General features: G+C 41.7%; 1 protein-coding gene across 3 annotated transcripts in view; it reads left to right on the forward strand.

Moving 5' to 3' along the window:
• STAC (SH3 and cysteine rich domain) overlaps positions 1-7,345 on the forward strand; it is a 161,266-nt gene extending 153,921 nt beyond the window's left edge. For 2 of the 3 annotated variants that reach the window (XM_031663860.1, XM_009201902.4), the window contains exon 11: positions 5,535-5,633. In XM_031663860.1, coding sequence (XP_031519720.1) covers positions 5,535-5,633 — 99 coding nt within the window. Of the gene's footprint in view, positions 1-5,534 lie in introns of all 3 variants that reach the window. The other variant, XM_017956025.2, reaches the window with a different exon arrangement.
• The last annotated feature ends 7,092 nt before the right edge of the window (positions 7,346-14,437 follow it).

The following is a 14,437-nucleotide window of genomic DNA, read 5'->3' on the forward strand; positions in this document are numbered from 1 at the left end:
CCAGCCACAGGGAGCTGAACTCAGCATCAACCTAAATAAGCCTAAAATTAAATACTCCCCTAGAGAAAAAGCAAAGAAAGAATGGAATAGAGCCCTTTTGACTCCTTGATTTTGGCCTTATAAAACCGAAACCAGAGAAAACTAGCCAAGTCCACTAGACCTACAGAACTGTGATACAATAAATGATGTTGTTTAGGCTTCTCTAAGTTTGTGGTGATTTGTTACAACAGTAATAGCAAATGAATAAACATCTCAAGTTACAAAACTCAAACTCAACCTCGAAGGGTCTATTTTACTCCTATAATAAAGAGTCTGATAGAGGTCAGTTCTTGGGTTGATAATTCAGTGGCTTGATCCCCTGATCAGAGAACCAAATTCTTCCACATTTCTGCTAAGCCATCCTTGAAATGGTGACTACGTCCCCCAGTGGTCACAGATGGCTGCAGCCACTCCAGGAATCCTTCCAGACAAAAATTTTCTTCCTAAGGCGTCTCTTTTAATAGGTGGGAGTGGGGGGACCTTTCCCAGAACTTCCCTAGAAGATATTTCGTCTTGCTTCATTGGCTACAACTAAGTTCTACGCAAACCACTAAGAATCACTAACAAGGAGGATAACAACAGGACTTGGATCAATTAAATTTACCTAAGTTACATAGGATAGGGATGGGCAATAGAATGAAAGGCAGGACTCTGCCTCGTAGAAAAACGACAGAAATGACCATAAGTACCAATCATCAGTGCTTGCCTCAAGGTTTTAGTTATCCTAGAACAGTGAGTGATTGATGCAGAACTAAGGCTGCCCAGCTGAAACGATGAGTGAATTAGTCTGAGTCCAGCTCAGTTTCCACCATGCAAAAACCAAAGTAGAGAACATGGATACGTGATCAGAAGTCTAACATGTCAAATATTGAACACTGAATGTTAACATTTAACTCCAAATTAAGGACCTGCAAGCCATTAAAGCGTCTAGGCTCTGGAGAATGAGATTGGGAAGAAATTGAGTAAGTCATTCAAATCCAGAAGACCATAAATTGCCTGTGTCCCATACTAGGAAAGCAACGTTTCTGAGAGATGCTGAGGAGCTGGCCATAGCCTGGCCTACATGGTTAGGTATTAGTGCTAGGCTGGCTGGAGATGGATTGCTGTGTATGTGGGGTGCCTCTGCTCTGTATATGCTGTGCCTGCCTTGGTGTTGGGACATCAAGCTTACCACTGCTGCATACATGATGCTCATGTCAGCAAGCTGACTGGTCAGGTCAGGATTTATCACTATGGGAAGAAAATTTGTCCAGCTTTCAGGAAGTCTCTTTAGGTTAGAGAGAGGGAGGAAGGATGGAGAGAGAATGGGTGGCAAGAGAAAAAAAAAAGAAAGAGGACAGATGAAGATAGGAAGGGAAAGGAGGAAAGTCAAGGGGAGGGGAGAGGAGAAGAGGGAAAGGGAAGGGAAGAGAGAGGAGGGGAAAGGAAAACAGAAATAATTGTTTTAAATAAATCTGACCACCTCATTCCTCCAATTAAAACTTTTTAACACCCTTGTGGTTAATACCAACAGTCATGTTTGCCCTTTTCCCATGCTGCAGAGCCCTGCGTTTTGTTCTGTTGACCACCTATATCTTAAATGACTCAGGCAATGCTGACTGAATTGATCCCATTCTCCTTGTTGGTGATGACTTCTGGTTTACTTGTGGCCCAATTCTAGTCCATGAGATAGGTCAGAAGGTCAGCCAAAGGCCTTAGCAGAGTTTAGCATGGCTTCCATTTCCTGCACACTTTAGGCTCTGACAGATTTTGTGGCTTCATCTTACAACCGTTATTCCCTCCATCTCTCTGTTCTGGTCCACTGAATTTTTTCCATTACTTCAAAGTGTCACAATCTCTTGATGCTGGAATTTGTTCTTATTCTAGTCTTGTTTTCCTCTTTCCCACACCTTTTTCTTTTTTCTTTAAATGTCACTTTTTCAAGAAGGTATTTCTTACCCCATTGGCTAGATCAGGTTTCCATAAGTATTTCCATTAGTACTTTTTTCTTCATTCATTAGGTTGTGCAAAAAAAAAAATTATGTTTTATGTTGTCAGTCAGATTACGAAATGTTGCCCACAGGACAATCAGCCATCAAAACAGCCACAGCCCTTGCACTTACCACGTTTTTGATGTCTCAATAAATTTCAGCTGGGACAGCTGTACCCAGAAAGCTCTGTCAGGGATCTGTCTGTCTTGTATTGCACTAGTTCCCAGCATTTATAATGGTATCTAACACGTAGTAGGTACTCAATAAAGAGTTGTTGAATGAGTGAATAAATAAGAAAAGTAGGGAACTAAGGATCCTTAGGCAACAAAAATATCTCTAACTGGACCTGGTGAGTAAAACATTTCTGCTGGGGAGATCAACTGTTCAATTACAGTTTGGAATTGAAGGGTTTTGGAGGACTTGGGACTTTCAGTGCTAAAATTAAGAAAGTCCAGAGGAAACCAAGACTAGTTGGTCACCCTCTATTTATGGCCCTGCAAACTAAAAGAGTTCCTCTGTCCTCACTTTCCACTCTTCCACCCATAACTAATCTTCTGGGAAGATATTTCCATTCTGCCTCTAAATGAATGGAAACGTTTCAGGCTCTGCCATTGTTTCCTAAAATGGTAGATCCTCAAGGCTGAGAGGTTATGTATTTTACCATCAGAATTTTAAACTCTGGATCCCTCATTTCTGGATAGAGTCAAAGCTACTGAAGCCTGTGTTCGGTCGTTTCTACTCATCATCTTCAAAATTTCTCATCCTTACAAAGGTCTCCCAAAATCAAAGCACTTTAGGGATGCCAAACTGAAAGGTTGAAAATAAGCCAGTGCATTCAACAAAGCATGAACCGTTGTGCTTCTTGGCTTCCTATTTCAGAGACACTTCCGAACAACTCTTCCACAGCCTCTATCAAGCAATGTTTCCCTTCTACATAAAAACCTTGAAAGAGAAGAGAAAAAAGCAAAAGTCTATCTTATATACAGGCACACATTTGAATCTCAGTGGTTTTTTTGCTCCAAGAACTGAAATTTACTCTTCACAGAGATGATGAAATTCTCTGAAAATGACCCAAAAGACATTTTTTGGGTCAGTCGGTTTTTGTTTGTTCCAAGGCATGGAGTAATGGTGTAAGGCTCTTAGCTCTGGCCAGAATTTCAATGTTCTGACTCCTTGCCCAGTGTTCTCACTCTTCCACATCACCACAATACAGCATCCTTGTGTGTATATGTCAATAAATTGTTTTCAAGTTTGATTTTTTAATTTCAGTATTTAAATTCAACATGTTTTCATGGTTCATGTTTCACCTAGAACCAGCCTACTCAAAGGGCAGGTGTTTATATTTTTATCGATGCTGACTGGTAGGACTTATATTAAGGGTTGTTGAGTTTTGACACATAGAAATAGGTGAGAAAACACACTCTTTGGCAAATTGTAAAGGTAAATCCTCCTCTCAAGGCATTTTTGTGTGTTCTTTCAAGACATACTGCCTGCTCATCACTGGAGCCTCCCCCCTTCAGTATTACTGGCATGGGCAATGGCAGGTCTCAGCTTTGCCACCCAGGCTGGAGTACAGTGGCGTGATCTCGGCTCACTGCAACTCTGCCTCCAAGGTTCAAGCGATTCTCCTGCCTTGGCCTCCTGAGTAGCTGGGATTACAGGCATGCACCACCACGCCCAGCTAATTTTTGTATTTTCAGTAGAGACAGGGTTTCATGACATTGGCCAGGCTGGTCATGAACTCCTGACTTCAAGTGATCCGCCCATCTCAGCCTCCCAAAGTGCTGGGATTAGAGACATGAGCCACTGTGCCCAGCCAGGTGTCAGCATTTATTTATTTATTTATTTATTTATTTATTTATTTATTTATTTATTTTTTATGGAGGTACAATTTTCCATTCTGATTAGACCCTATTATTCTGAGGGCAAAAACTATGTTTTGTGCTCCTTTTGTATCACCTAGGGCACCTGGTACTATGTTGAGCATGTATTTATTTATTTATTTTATACTCTAAGTTCTGGGATACATGTGCAGAAAGTGCAGATTTGTTACCAAACATATGACAAAAAACCCTGCACATCTCAGCTTTTGAAAATCAAGTAGTCCATCCCTTTTGAAGTCATGTCAAGGGACCTAACATGACCCATCAGCTACTTCTCTCACAGTGGCCCACATCTGGTCTTCATGAAACAGTCAACACATCCTCTACTCTTACAGATTATCTCCTCTTCACTTCACTGTCTGAGCCTCTTTCTAGTCAAGTTTCTCACACAGTAGATTTCTGAAGTATGAGTCAGATACCTGTCCATTGTATGTCCCAAGCTCCAGGAGTCACAAATCAAGCTCTTTGAGTGTCCTATTCAAGTCCCTTCTTCTACATGATGGAAGAGCCCACTGTGGTGGCTTCTGTTGGAGCCTTGCTCACATCCCTTTCACCAGGTGGGTGCACTCATCTCCCAGTTGCTATGTTGGCCACCAACAACTCACAGCTGCCTTCTCAGGGAGGGCCTTTTGAGACAGCAGGACCCTCTCTCCTGGAAGGTTATGCCCCTCAGGCTACAGGCCAGCCAATGGCCAATGACTGACTGACATAGGGTCCAAAAGTCTGAAACCCTAGCTTCAAAGTGACACAATTCTGTGATGGAATTCATGCTCCAGAGCTCCCAGGGGAACCAAGCTAGACTGCTTTCCAGCTGAAAACCTCTCGTTGCTGGGCTCCTTCCCCTGCCCCCATCCTGCATCCCTCACTTCCCACCCGCCGAGAGCACCCTCTCAATAAGCCACTTGCACAAGGATCCCTGTGTCAGGCTCTGTTTCTAGGGAATCCAACCTAAGACAAGGTGAGGCAGGAGAAACGCACAACACAACAATAGTTCTGTTCATAAACCTCTTCTAATTTTCATCTGGCACATCCACCCTTCTATGCCCTTCAGTGGCCAATAAGTGGTGAGCGGCAAGAGTATCCAAATGAATGTTTATCAACTCCTTTTTAAAAGTCTAGCATAGGTGGCCTTACTTTGGAATATGGGAATTGTTAGCATCTATTTGCTTGAGGCCAGGACTGAAACAGTTCCCTTTGACTTCCTGATGTTATATGAGACGCATATAAAATTCTGAGCACATGACGGGAGTCTGCTGCATGATAGCTATTATTTTGGTCCTTTAAATAATGTCTTGAGAACTCATTGCATGCCATATGCTAGGCTCCGTGACAAACATTCTTATCTCATTCTGTCCTCACAGTGACTCTTCAGAGGGTCACAGTACTATTAATCCTCATTTTATTGATCCTCATTCATAAAGCTAAATTTCAGAAAACATTGAATGCCTGGGCCTCATTCCAAAGCTAGGTTTTTGCCTAATTTTTTATCAAATTCTCACTGTGCTCATTTCCCACCCTGAAACTACTCTCCCTTTTCCAGTTTGTTGCTCCTGCAACCTCAGTCAGCAGGGATTCAAGCTGCAGGTTCTAACTTCTTTCTTGCTGACAGTAAAGTCTTTTTTTTTTCTTCCTTGGCATTCAGATCTGCGTGAGTTCTGAAGAAGAGCAAGATGGCTTTATCAGAGTCCTCAGTGGAAAAAAGAAAGGCCTCATCCCCCTTGATGTCCTAGAAAACATCTGATTGCTGGCTCCTCTTCCGTTTGCAGTAGGCAAGCTCTGCTGTGATGCCTCTGCCTCATCTCACACTGCGTCAACCCAGAGGAGCTGCCGCACTGACCCAGCCCCCCAGGAAACAGTGAGACAAGAATCAAGTATCTGAGACTGTGGAGTAACAGCCACAAAACAGAGGGCCCACTGCACAGCATATCCAGGCCTCCCCAGATGGGGACGAGGCTGAGAGAGTCAGCAGGCAGAGCCAGATGCCATGCTTGGCAGCAGCAGTAGGACTATAAACCATAGCTGTCCCCCAGGATCCCACTCCTTTCCTGTCTGTGTGGTGTAAGTTAACACACTGGGGTGTGCTCCAGTTTGCAGGGTAGCCCAGTGCAAGATTCAGATCCATGTAGCCAAGTATTATTCTGGTTCAGACCTATGTCACCAGTACTGGTCAGTCAGTGTCATCACATTTCAGGCCCCAAGCAATCTCTGTGCAAAGCATCAGAAAGGCCTGCTTCCCAGCCCCCAGCATTCCAGTGCTCCCCAGGCTCCCTCTCTTTGTGATTGTGCTATCCAGAGTGTCCAGCTTGTTCTTTCTTTCTCTTCAGTCCTCTGAGTACATCTAGTGGTATGCATTAGATGTGAGGGCTATGTTGACATGGCATCACCTCCAAAGACCTGACCTGCCTAAAGACTGATGACAAGCCATCCTTCCTGTTGTTCTAGGTACTGGCCTGGATAACAGAGCAGGACACAAGACATAGATACAGTGGGGAGGAGAAGTGGGGAAAGGTGGGGCAGAGAGTTCTTACTTATTGAAGATTATACAGCCCTTTGAGTTATGAAATCCCAGCTTGAGGGCGATGGACCTAGGGAAGAGACTATAACAAAAAGTCTACACTTTCATTTTACATCCTCTCTATTGGAGGCAGCATTTTTCCTTTATGCTGTCCTATAGGACTCCACTTTGGAGGTTGAACCTACTTTGCGGGAACTAGGAACATGAAGGGGAATCAACAACAGCATCTTAGAAAAAATGTAGCCAAATTGGAATCCATTCTTCTTTAGGGCAGTATGTTATACCCTAGCAGATGTAAAATGGAAAATAATCCTAATGCTTCATCCTTCTGAAAGTAGAGGAACTAGGGGCCCAATTAGCATCATCTAGGGGAATCTCTATTACTCTGTACTTGTACTAATGTTTACAAGAATGCAATATACTGTGATGCCTTCCTACTCAAGCCTGCTAGCACTCAAACTTGCATCCTGTTAGTCATTAATATGGTTAAACTTCAATTCACAATCACCTTGGAATCAATGTCAGTTTGATTTATTTTGTTACAGAGCAATAAAATCATTAGAACAATGGTTTTTAAAAGACTTAAGTGGATGCATCCTATGCATGTAAGCATTATTTCCCAAACCAAAGCGTCATTAGTCTCCATTTATTTATTTTGTTCCTACTCAGTGTGAAGTTGGGAACTGAGAGGGGATGGCTGCTGGTTTCACAGAAGTTTGGATGCCTTACTCTTATCTTAAAGCCAGCATCCAGAATTTCCTCCCTCTCTGATGCCACATGCAAAACCAGGTATACAATGGCAAGATGGATTCTTTGAGAGCCAGGGTAGATCATATGACTGCCTTTCTGTAAAATTGGATGCCTAGTACAAATGCTCTTTGCCTCTAATTCAGTATTCCATTTAATAAAAACAATACAGTGGAAAGGAGCATCAGAAACATGTGTCTTGATCTCTTCTTTCTGTTGTGATACCCACTGACTTTTTGGCACAATGATGTCATATCATATCCATGTTTAATTAAGATGAATCTTAAAAATCTGTTTGCCTTTTACAGTTGAATAGAAAGAAGATGTGGGCCGGGCGCGGTGGCTCAGGCCTGTAATCCCAGCACTTTGGGAGGCCGAGATGGGCGGATCACGAGGTCAGGAGATAGAGACCATGCTGGCTGACATGGTGAAACCCCGTCTCTACTAAAAAATACAAAAAATTAGCCGGGCGAGGTGGCGGGCACCTGTAGTCCCAGCTACTCGGGAGGGTGAGGCAGGAGAATGGCGTAAACCTGGGAGGCGGAGCTTGCAGTGAGCTGAGATCCGGCCACTGCACTCCAGCCTGGGCAACAGAGCGAGACTCCATCTCAAAAAAAAAAAAAAAAGAAAGAAAGAAAGAAGATGTGGTATCTAGCCTCCAAGGTAGTCTCCCAAAGATCCTACCTCCTCATATTCTTTCCTTTGTGTAGTCCCTTCCCACACTGAATCAGGTCTGATCTTATGTGGCCAATAGAATACAGCAGAAGTAGTACTACAAAGCTGCCTTACTCTATTTTCTGTTTCTGTAACAGAATATCTAAGATTGGTTAATTTATCAAGAAAAGAGATTTATTTAGCTGACAATTCTAGAGGCTAGGAAGTCCAAGAAGCATAGTGCTGGCATTTACTTGGCTTCTGACGATGGCCATATGCTGTATCATAGTATGGCAGAGAAGCAGAATAGAAAGCAGGCATATAGAGAGAGACCAAACACAAGGAGCAGCTTTGATTTTTAACAACTCACTCTTGAAATAACAAACCCAGTCCCAAGAGAGCAAGAACTCACTCACACCCGTGGGATAGCATTATCTATTCATGACGGATTCTCCCCATGACCCAAACACCTCCCATTCAGCCCCACCTCCCAATATAGCCACAATGGCAATCAAATTTCAACATGAGTTTCGGAGGGGACAAACCATATTCAAAACATAGTAATGACCCCATTACTATGATTGCATCTGAGGTTAACTTTTAAAAGCAACTTTAGCCTTGATCTCTTGGAACATTCTCTGTTGGAACCTTCAGATACCATAAGAATTTCAACTACCCTGAGGCCACCATGCAGGAAAGACCCAGTGGAAAGACTACATATTTTATCACCGGAGGTGGCAGACATCACAGAGCAGAGATGAGTCATCCCTGCTGAGCCCTGCCCAAGTTACAGATTTATAAGCAAGATAACTACGTGGGGACTTTTTAAGTCACTAAGTTTTGGAGTGATTTGTTATACAGAAACAGATAACAGAAGCAGGGGTTTTGTAATTTGAGTCAAATTACAAAATTTGAGTTTGTTAGAAGAGAAAAATGCTCTCTCTGCACAATGAGGCCCAGAAGTGTTGCAAACATCAAGTGCTAGCAGGCAATTACCCCTCCAAATACAAGATATCTAGTATTCCCTAAAGATCTGGAGTCATCCAGACATAAGGGAAAAAGCAAGATGTTTCTCATAATATAGATTTTCATGAATGCTTACATAAACACAGATTTTAGGAGCCACAACTTTTCTTCTCCTGCCTGTCTGCAGAAATTACAAGCACAAGGATAGCTATGGCCTGCCAAAGTCTTAAAGGTTTGCAAGACTCAGAAAATGGCTAAAAGAAGAACCACAGTTTTTGAGTGAAGAAGAGATGAAGACCTCAGGAGATACTCTGGTGAGGAGACAGGGAAGGAGGGGAAGTGTCCATATGAAGAATAAAAAGGGAAACTGAGGGATATGCTTTGTAGTGTACGAAAACAGCCTTGTACCCCCTTACCTCCTGCGCTTGCCTACAGCCAAGGGATGGTACATACCTAGCTGCACCAGGGAAGATATGCCCTATACTTCATCACCAGTGCTGTAAGATTTTACTTCTATTATAGTAAATTTGAAATGAAGAACTGAGTGAGCCTTCCTCAGGGCTCCAGAAAGTGGAGAATAGAACTCCCTTTACCTCCCATCACTAGGAGACATCTACAGCACCTTTCACGTGGGCAGCAGGGCTACAAAGAGAGTCCATGTGTAGATATCCAGATGGCTAGATTTCACAGACAGTTAGAAGTCCAGATGGCTAGATTTCACAGATGGTTGATTTCACAGACCACTTTTCCTTCCTAACTACACAACACACACCACCACCACCATGACCACCCATACACACATTCTCATTCACTCCCATTAAGAGGAAGAGTCCAGCATTTGGGTTGCATATTTAGAGTAGGTAGTGGAGTAGAACATGGTAGGATCTATTAGAGTTAGTCTTCTTTGCTGCTAAAGAGAGAAAAATAAAACCAGTGGGAAGATCACAACACCTTGGTGTCAAGTACTGTTAAAAGGCAAAAGAGCCAGTTGTCCAGGAAACTGGCTACTCCAAGGAGGAGAGAGCCAAGAAGGAAATCTACTGGCCAGCCTCAGCCTACAGCCAGGTCCAGTCAGAGGTGCAGCTGTGAAAAAGTGGTGTGTGGGAGAAAAAAGCTGAGATTTAAATAAAGTGAACCTGACTTCTTTACTCAGGACTTCTCAGAACTTTTAATTTGCTAATTCTCACGGTAAATCTCCAAAAAGGAAATTTAAAACTGTGGATCACCTATTAGCCTCTCCTAAAATAACATTCCAAGGAACATAGTTTGGGAAATTCTGCAGTAAAGAATTCTCATATCAGATCACCCAAAAGCCCCTATGCTTCTACTATCCCCTGTCTTCCTACATCTCACTGAAATACTTACAAAGAGCAAAAGCACACAATCATAATGATAAGAATGAAGACGATCTACTCTGGGATCTGAGTTGGTAGGAGAATAAACTAAAGTGGGAACCTGTATACTCCAAGAGTGAAAAACTCCAGAGAAAGTAGCTTTATCACACTGATAGCTGTAGCAAATATCAGCAGGGAGTAGGCTGTATAAATCTGGGAATAAAAGAAAATTCATCATTGCCCAAAATAGCATCCCCAGGAAACTGAGTGAGCAGGTGTGCTCCACAGATTTATCACAAAACAGAAACTCTTAAAAATAACTCGGACAGAGCCAGGCACGGTGGCTCAGGCTTGTAATTCCAGCACTTTGGGAGGCCGAGATGGGCGGATCACGAGGTCAGGAGATTGGGACCATCCTGGCTAACACGGTGAAACTCCGTCTCTACTAAAAATGCAAAAAATTAGCTGGGCCAGGCGGCGGGCGCCTGTAGTCCCAGCTACTTGGGAGGCTGAAGCGGGAGAATGGCGTGAACCCGGGAGGCGGAGCTTGCAGTGAGCCGAGATCGCGCCACCGCACTCCAGCCTGGGCGACTGAGCCGAGACTACGTCTCAAAAAAAATTAAAAACTCGGACAGAAAATTAAAACTAGTTTAATGACATCCTGTAACCATCTCCTAGGTTTTACTAAGTTGCCACTCTGTTGTGTGTTTCATACCACACCTGGTATTTTGACCCTTAGAACATGTTTTTTGTTAGATTCCAATGAGAAGTTTTAAATAGTCTTTAATCTTCCTGTGGATAATACAAATGTATCAATACTTTGAAATTTTAACAAGATAATAGCCATTTATTTTAACAGTCCCCTTTTGCAAATGAAAAGATGGCAGGGTTTTTTATCAGCTCATTGTCAAGTTTACACAAATATTGAACATCCTCCGTGTCTTCATGGAAGTCAGGACATACTAAAGTCCTGGAAACACACCAGGAAAAATACAAGACCTGTTTCCAAGATCGTGGATCATCTTTCGAATTCCTCCCCTGGCATTATTTACTCAGGTTTTCAAGTTACTGCCTGAATCCATCTTTTTCTATACATGGTAAAATTTTTCTTTGTCTATCTTTGTTTTTATCAGCTGTTTGAAAATTATGTGCTTAGTTTATTTACTTTTACTCTTTATTTGGGTAATAAAAATCATCCAAGGTTATAAATTTTCCTCTGAGTTCAGCTTTGACCACATTAGTAGCTGATTCTATTTTCATTCACTTATAAATTATCTTTAGTTACAGTTTTTATTTTTTATTTGATTTTTAGTGTGTGTTAATTAAACCATTGTACACTATAGTCAGAAAATATGGTACATATGATTTCTGCTTTGAAGACTTAATTGGCATGTTGTTTTGTGCTCTATTATTCATCTTTATAAATGTTCAGTGGATGCTGGGGGAAAAGTCATGTCTTTAGTATACAGAGTTCAACATGTATCTATTAAATAAATCCTTTAAGCATCCACATCTTTTTTTTTTTTTTTTTTTCTCTTTTGAAACAGAGTTTCACTCTGTCACCTAGGCTGGAGTGCAATGGTATGATCTCATCTCACTGCAACCTCTGCCTCCCGGGTTCAAGCAATTCTCCGCCTCAGCCTCCTGAGTAATTGGCATTACAGACGCCTGCCACCACACCTGGCTAACTTTTTTTAGTAGAGACAGGGTCTCACCCTGTTAGTCAGGCTGGTCTTGAACACCTGACCTCAAGTGATCCACCCGCCTCAGCCTCCCAAAGTGCTGGGATTACAGGTGTGAGCCACTGCACCCTGCCTAAATATCTATATTCTTATTTATTTTTACTCATGTGCTCCATCAAAGACAAGGACAAGCAACAGTGTGGTTGAAATAAAAGATATTCTACAAGGACCTCCAATCACTGCCTTAGAGCCAGCCGTGGAGGGAGGAAATAGCAGCCGGTTCTTTCTGCCGCAGTCTCCCTTTCTATAATAAATGTAGGATGAATCACTCAGGTCATTTCCTAAGTAAACATTCTCTTTAGGTCCCCGGAGCAAACTGTAAAGGAACCACTTTTAAATGAAGATGTTCCAAAGATATTCTTAGAAAACTTCAATTTCAAATGCAGAGTATTTGGGTCATGGAATCTTGACAGAAAGGTAAATTACAATGAAACCCACAGTCACTGTTGAAAAACTGTTAAGGGTTTTTCTGATAAACTCAAAGAAACTTACAAGTTCCTAATTTTAAGGCAGTGGAGTCCTTTTCTTTCCTTCATGTTAGGCGTATAAGAAATGAAATACTGAAATATATCTTCTACTGGAGTGGTATTCCTAGAAGCACATAAAGAGTGCATAACATGGGTTTGGGATAATCAATCTTATCCTGATATAAATACTTGCTGCATGGTAAGAATTCATTTATTCCTGACAATAATCCTGACAACTGAGTCTTATTGTCTCCATTTTTCAGATGGAGAAACTGAGACTCATAAATGTTAGATCACTTGCCCAAGGTAACACAACTGGTAAAAGTTGGAATGAGGTTTTGCACCTAAAACAGCATACCTAGTGCTCCTAAGTGGCTGGCTAGTGAGAGCATTTGGTTGCAAAATTAAATGTTGGATTTGCAGAATAACACACAGGCAATAATTATTATTGGTGTCATGCCTTACTATATAGTTTATTGTAATTATTTCCTTGATGATAATAATAGTTTCAAGTTAAGGATTTATAGGTGATTATAGCAAAAAGCATACAATGATATAGAGGTGGTGCCAGAAGAACTTATGACTTTCCAAGGATCCATGAGACACACCCTCAGCCTTGCAGACTGAGGAATCTGACGTGTTGGTGCATGGAGGAGAACTTCACTTCTCAGAGTAGGACTTACATTTACCAACCTCAAAAAGTCACATAAGCCCAAAAATAATAATTTATGAGCTCACATTGAAAATAATATAGTCATTATGTTGAGGGACAAACTTTACTGGCATATCTATCCTACTTGGTCTCCCTGAGGGCAACTGCATTAAATCTCTCCCGTACTTGGAAGGGCACCAAATGACTATGGAGGTTAGAGATGTGTTTGGTAGCATCCAACTCACATAACCTGAAAGAGCCACATGCACAATAAGATTGATCTTGACAGTGGTACCCACCATATTGGATAGTTGTTGGATAAGATTTCCTCTCTTCATCCAGTGCTTCAAATGGCCAGTGCTCACTTTTGCATTAGTGATCTCACTTTGTCTATGTTTTCATAGTATAGAAATATGTCCCCTTCTCAGAGGCACATTTCTTACTTTCAGGTAAGTCTTGCCCTAACCAGGGAGTGCCTGTTTTCAAAAAGAGTTTTAATCTCTCCAATTTTATCTAGAGTGTGCTTAACTTTCTGAAATTTCAACTTTCAAAAAGCAAGTATGCCCTTATTTCCAAGTTCTCAAAGACTGAGTCTTTGGATGGGGTTCGTATCACAGCTCCAAGGCATGCCACCTACAAGACTGATAAGGGTGACAATCACATAATGAACTGATTAAATATATTCATACCTAAGAGTATCTAAATTTGGGTATGGTGAATCACAAGCTGCTGGTTTCAAGACACGGAGTTTTCTTTGGTCATGACAATGTATTATGGTTTGAATGTGTCTTCCAAAGTTCAAATGTTGGAAACTTGATCCCCAATGCAGTAGTGTTGGGAGGCGGGGCCTAATAGGAAGTGTTTGGGTCATGGGGTCACTGCCTTCATGAATGGGTTAATGTCTTTATCTTGGAAGTGGATTCATTCTCTCTTGTGCCCTCTCTTTGCCCTTCTGCCTTTCACCATGGGATGATGCAGCAAGGTCTTCACAAGATGCTAACACCTCAATATTTGGACTTTCCAGCCTCCAGGATTGTGAGCCAATAAATTTCTGTTTATTATAAATTATCCAGTCTGTGATATTCTGTTATAGCAACACAAAATGAACTAAGACACAATGGTTGTTCTTTTTGCGGTATATCAACAGGTATTTGTTATAGTTTACTGGGAAAGATGGTAATCAAACAAGTAATACTAAAAATGTGTGATTAGTGCTACAATAGAGAAAGTACAGTGAACCATAAGAGCATGCTGGGACTTTACTGGTTTCATTAGGCGTAGGACCTACAAAGCTCAAAGCTCTCATGCTAAAAATGTTCTCACTTTCCAAAAAGGCAATTTTATATTGGAAGTATGGTAAGGCAGCCTTCTTTCCGCTCTTTCTCATATAATTTCCCAATACCTGAAGCACTTTAGTTTCACTAGAACTTACGGATGATGAGGGAGGGTATTTTGTGGAGATTGGGCA

This window comes from Papio anubis, chromosome 2, assembly GCF_008728515.1.
Source record: "Papio anubis isolate 15944 chromosome 2, Panubis1.0, whole genome shotgun sequence".
Taxonomy (NCBI): domain Eukaryota; kingdom Metazoa; phylum Chordata; class Mammalia; order Primates; family Cercopithecidae; genus Papio; species Papio anubis.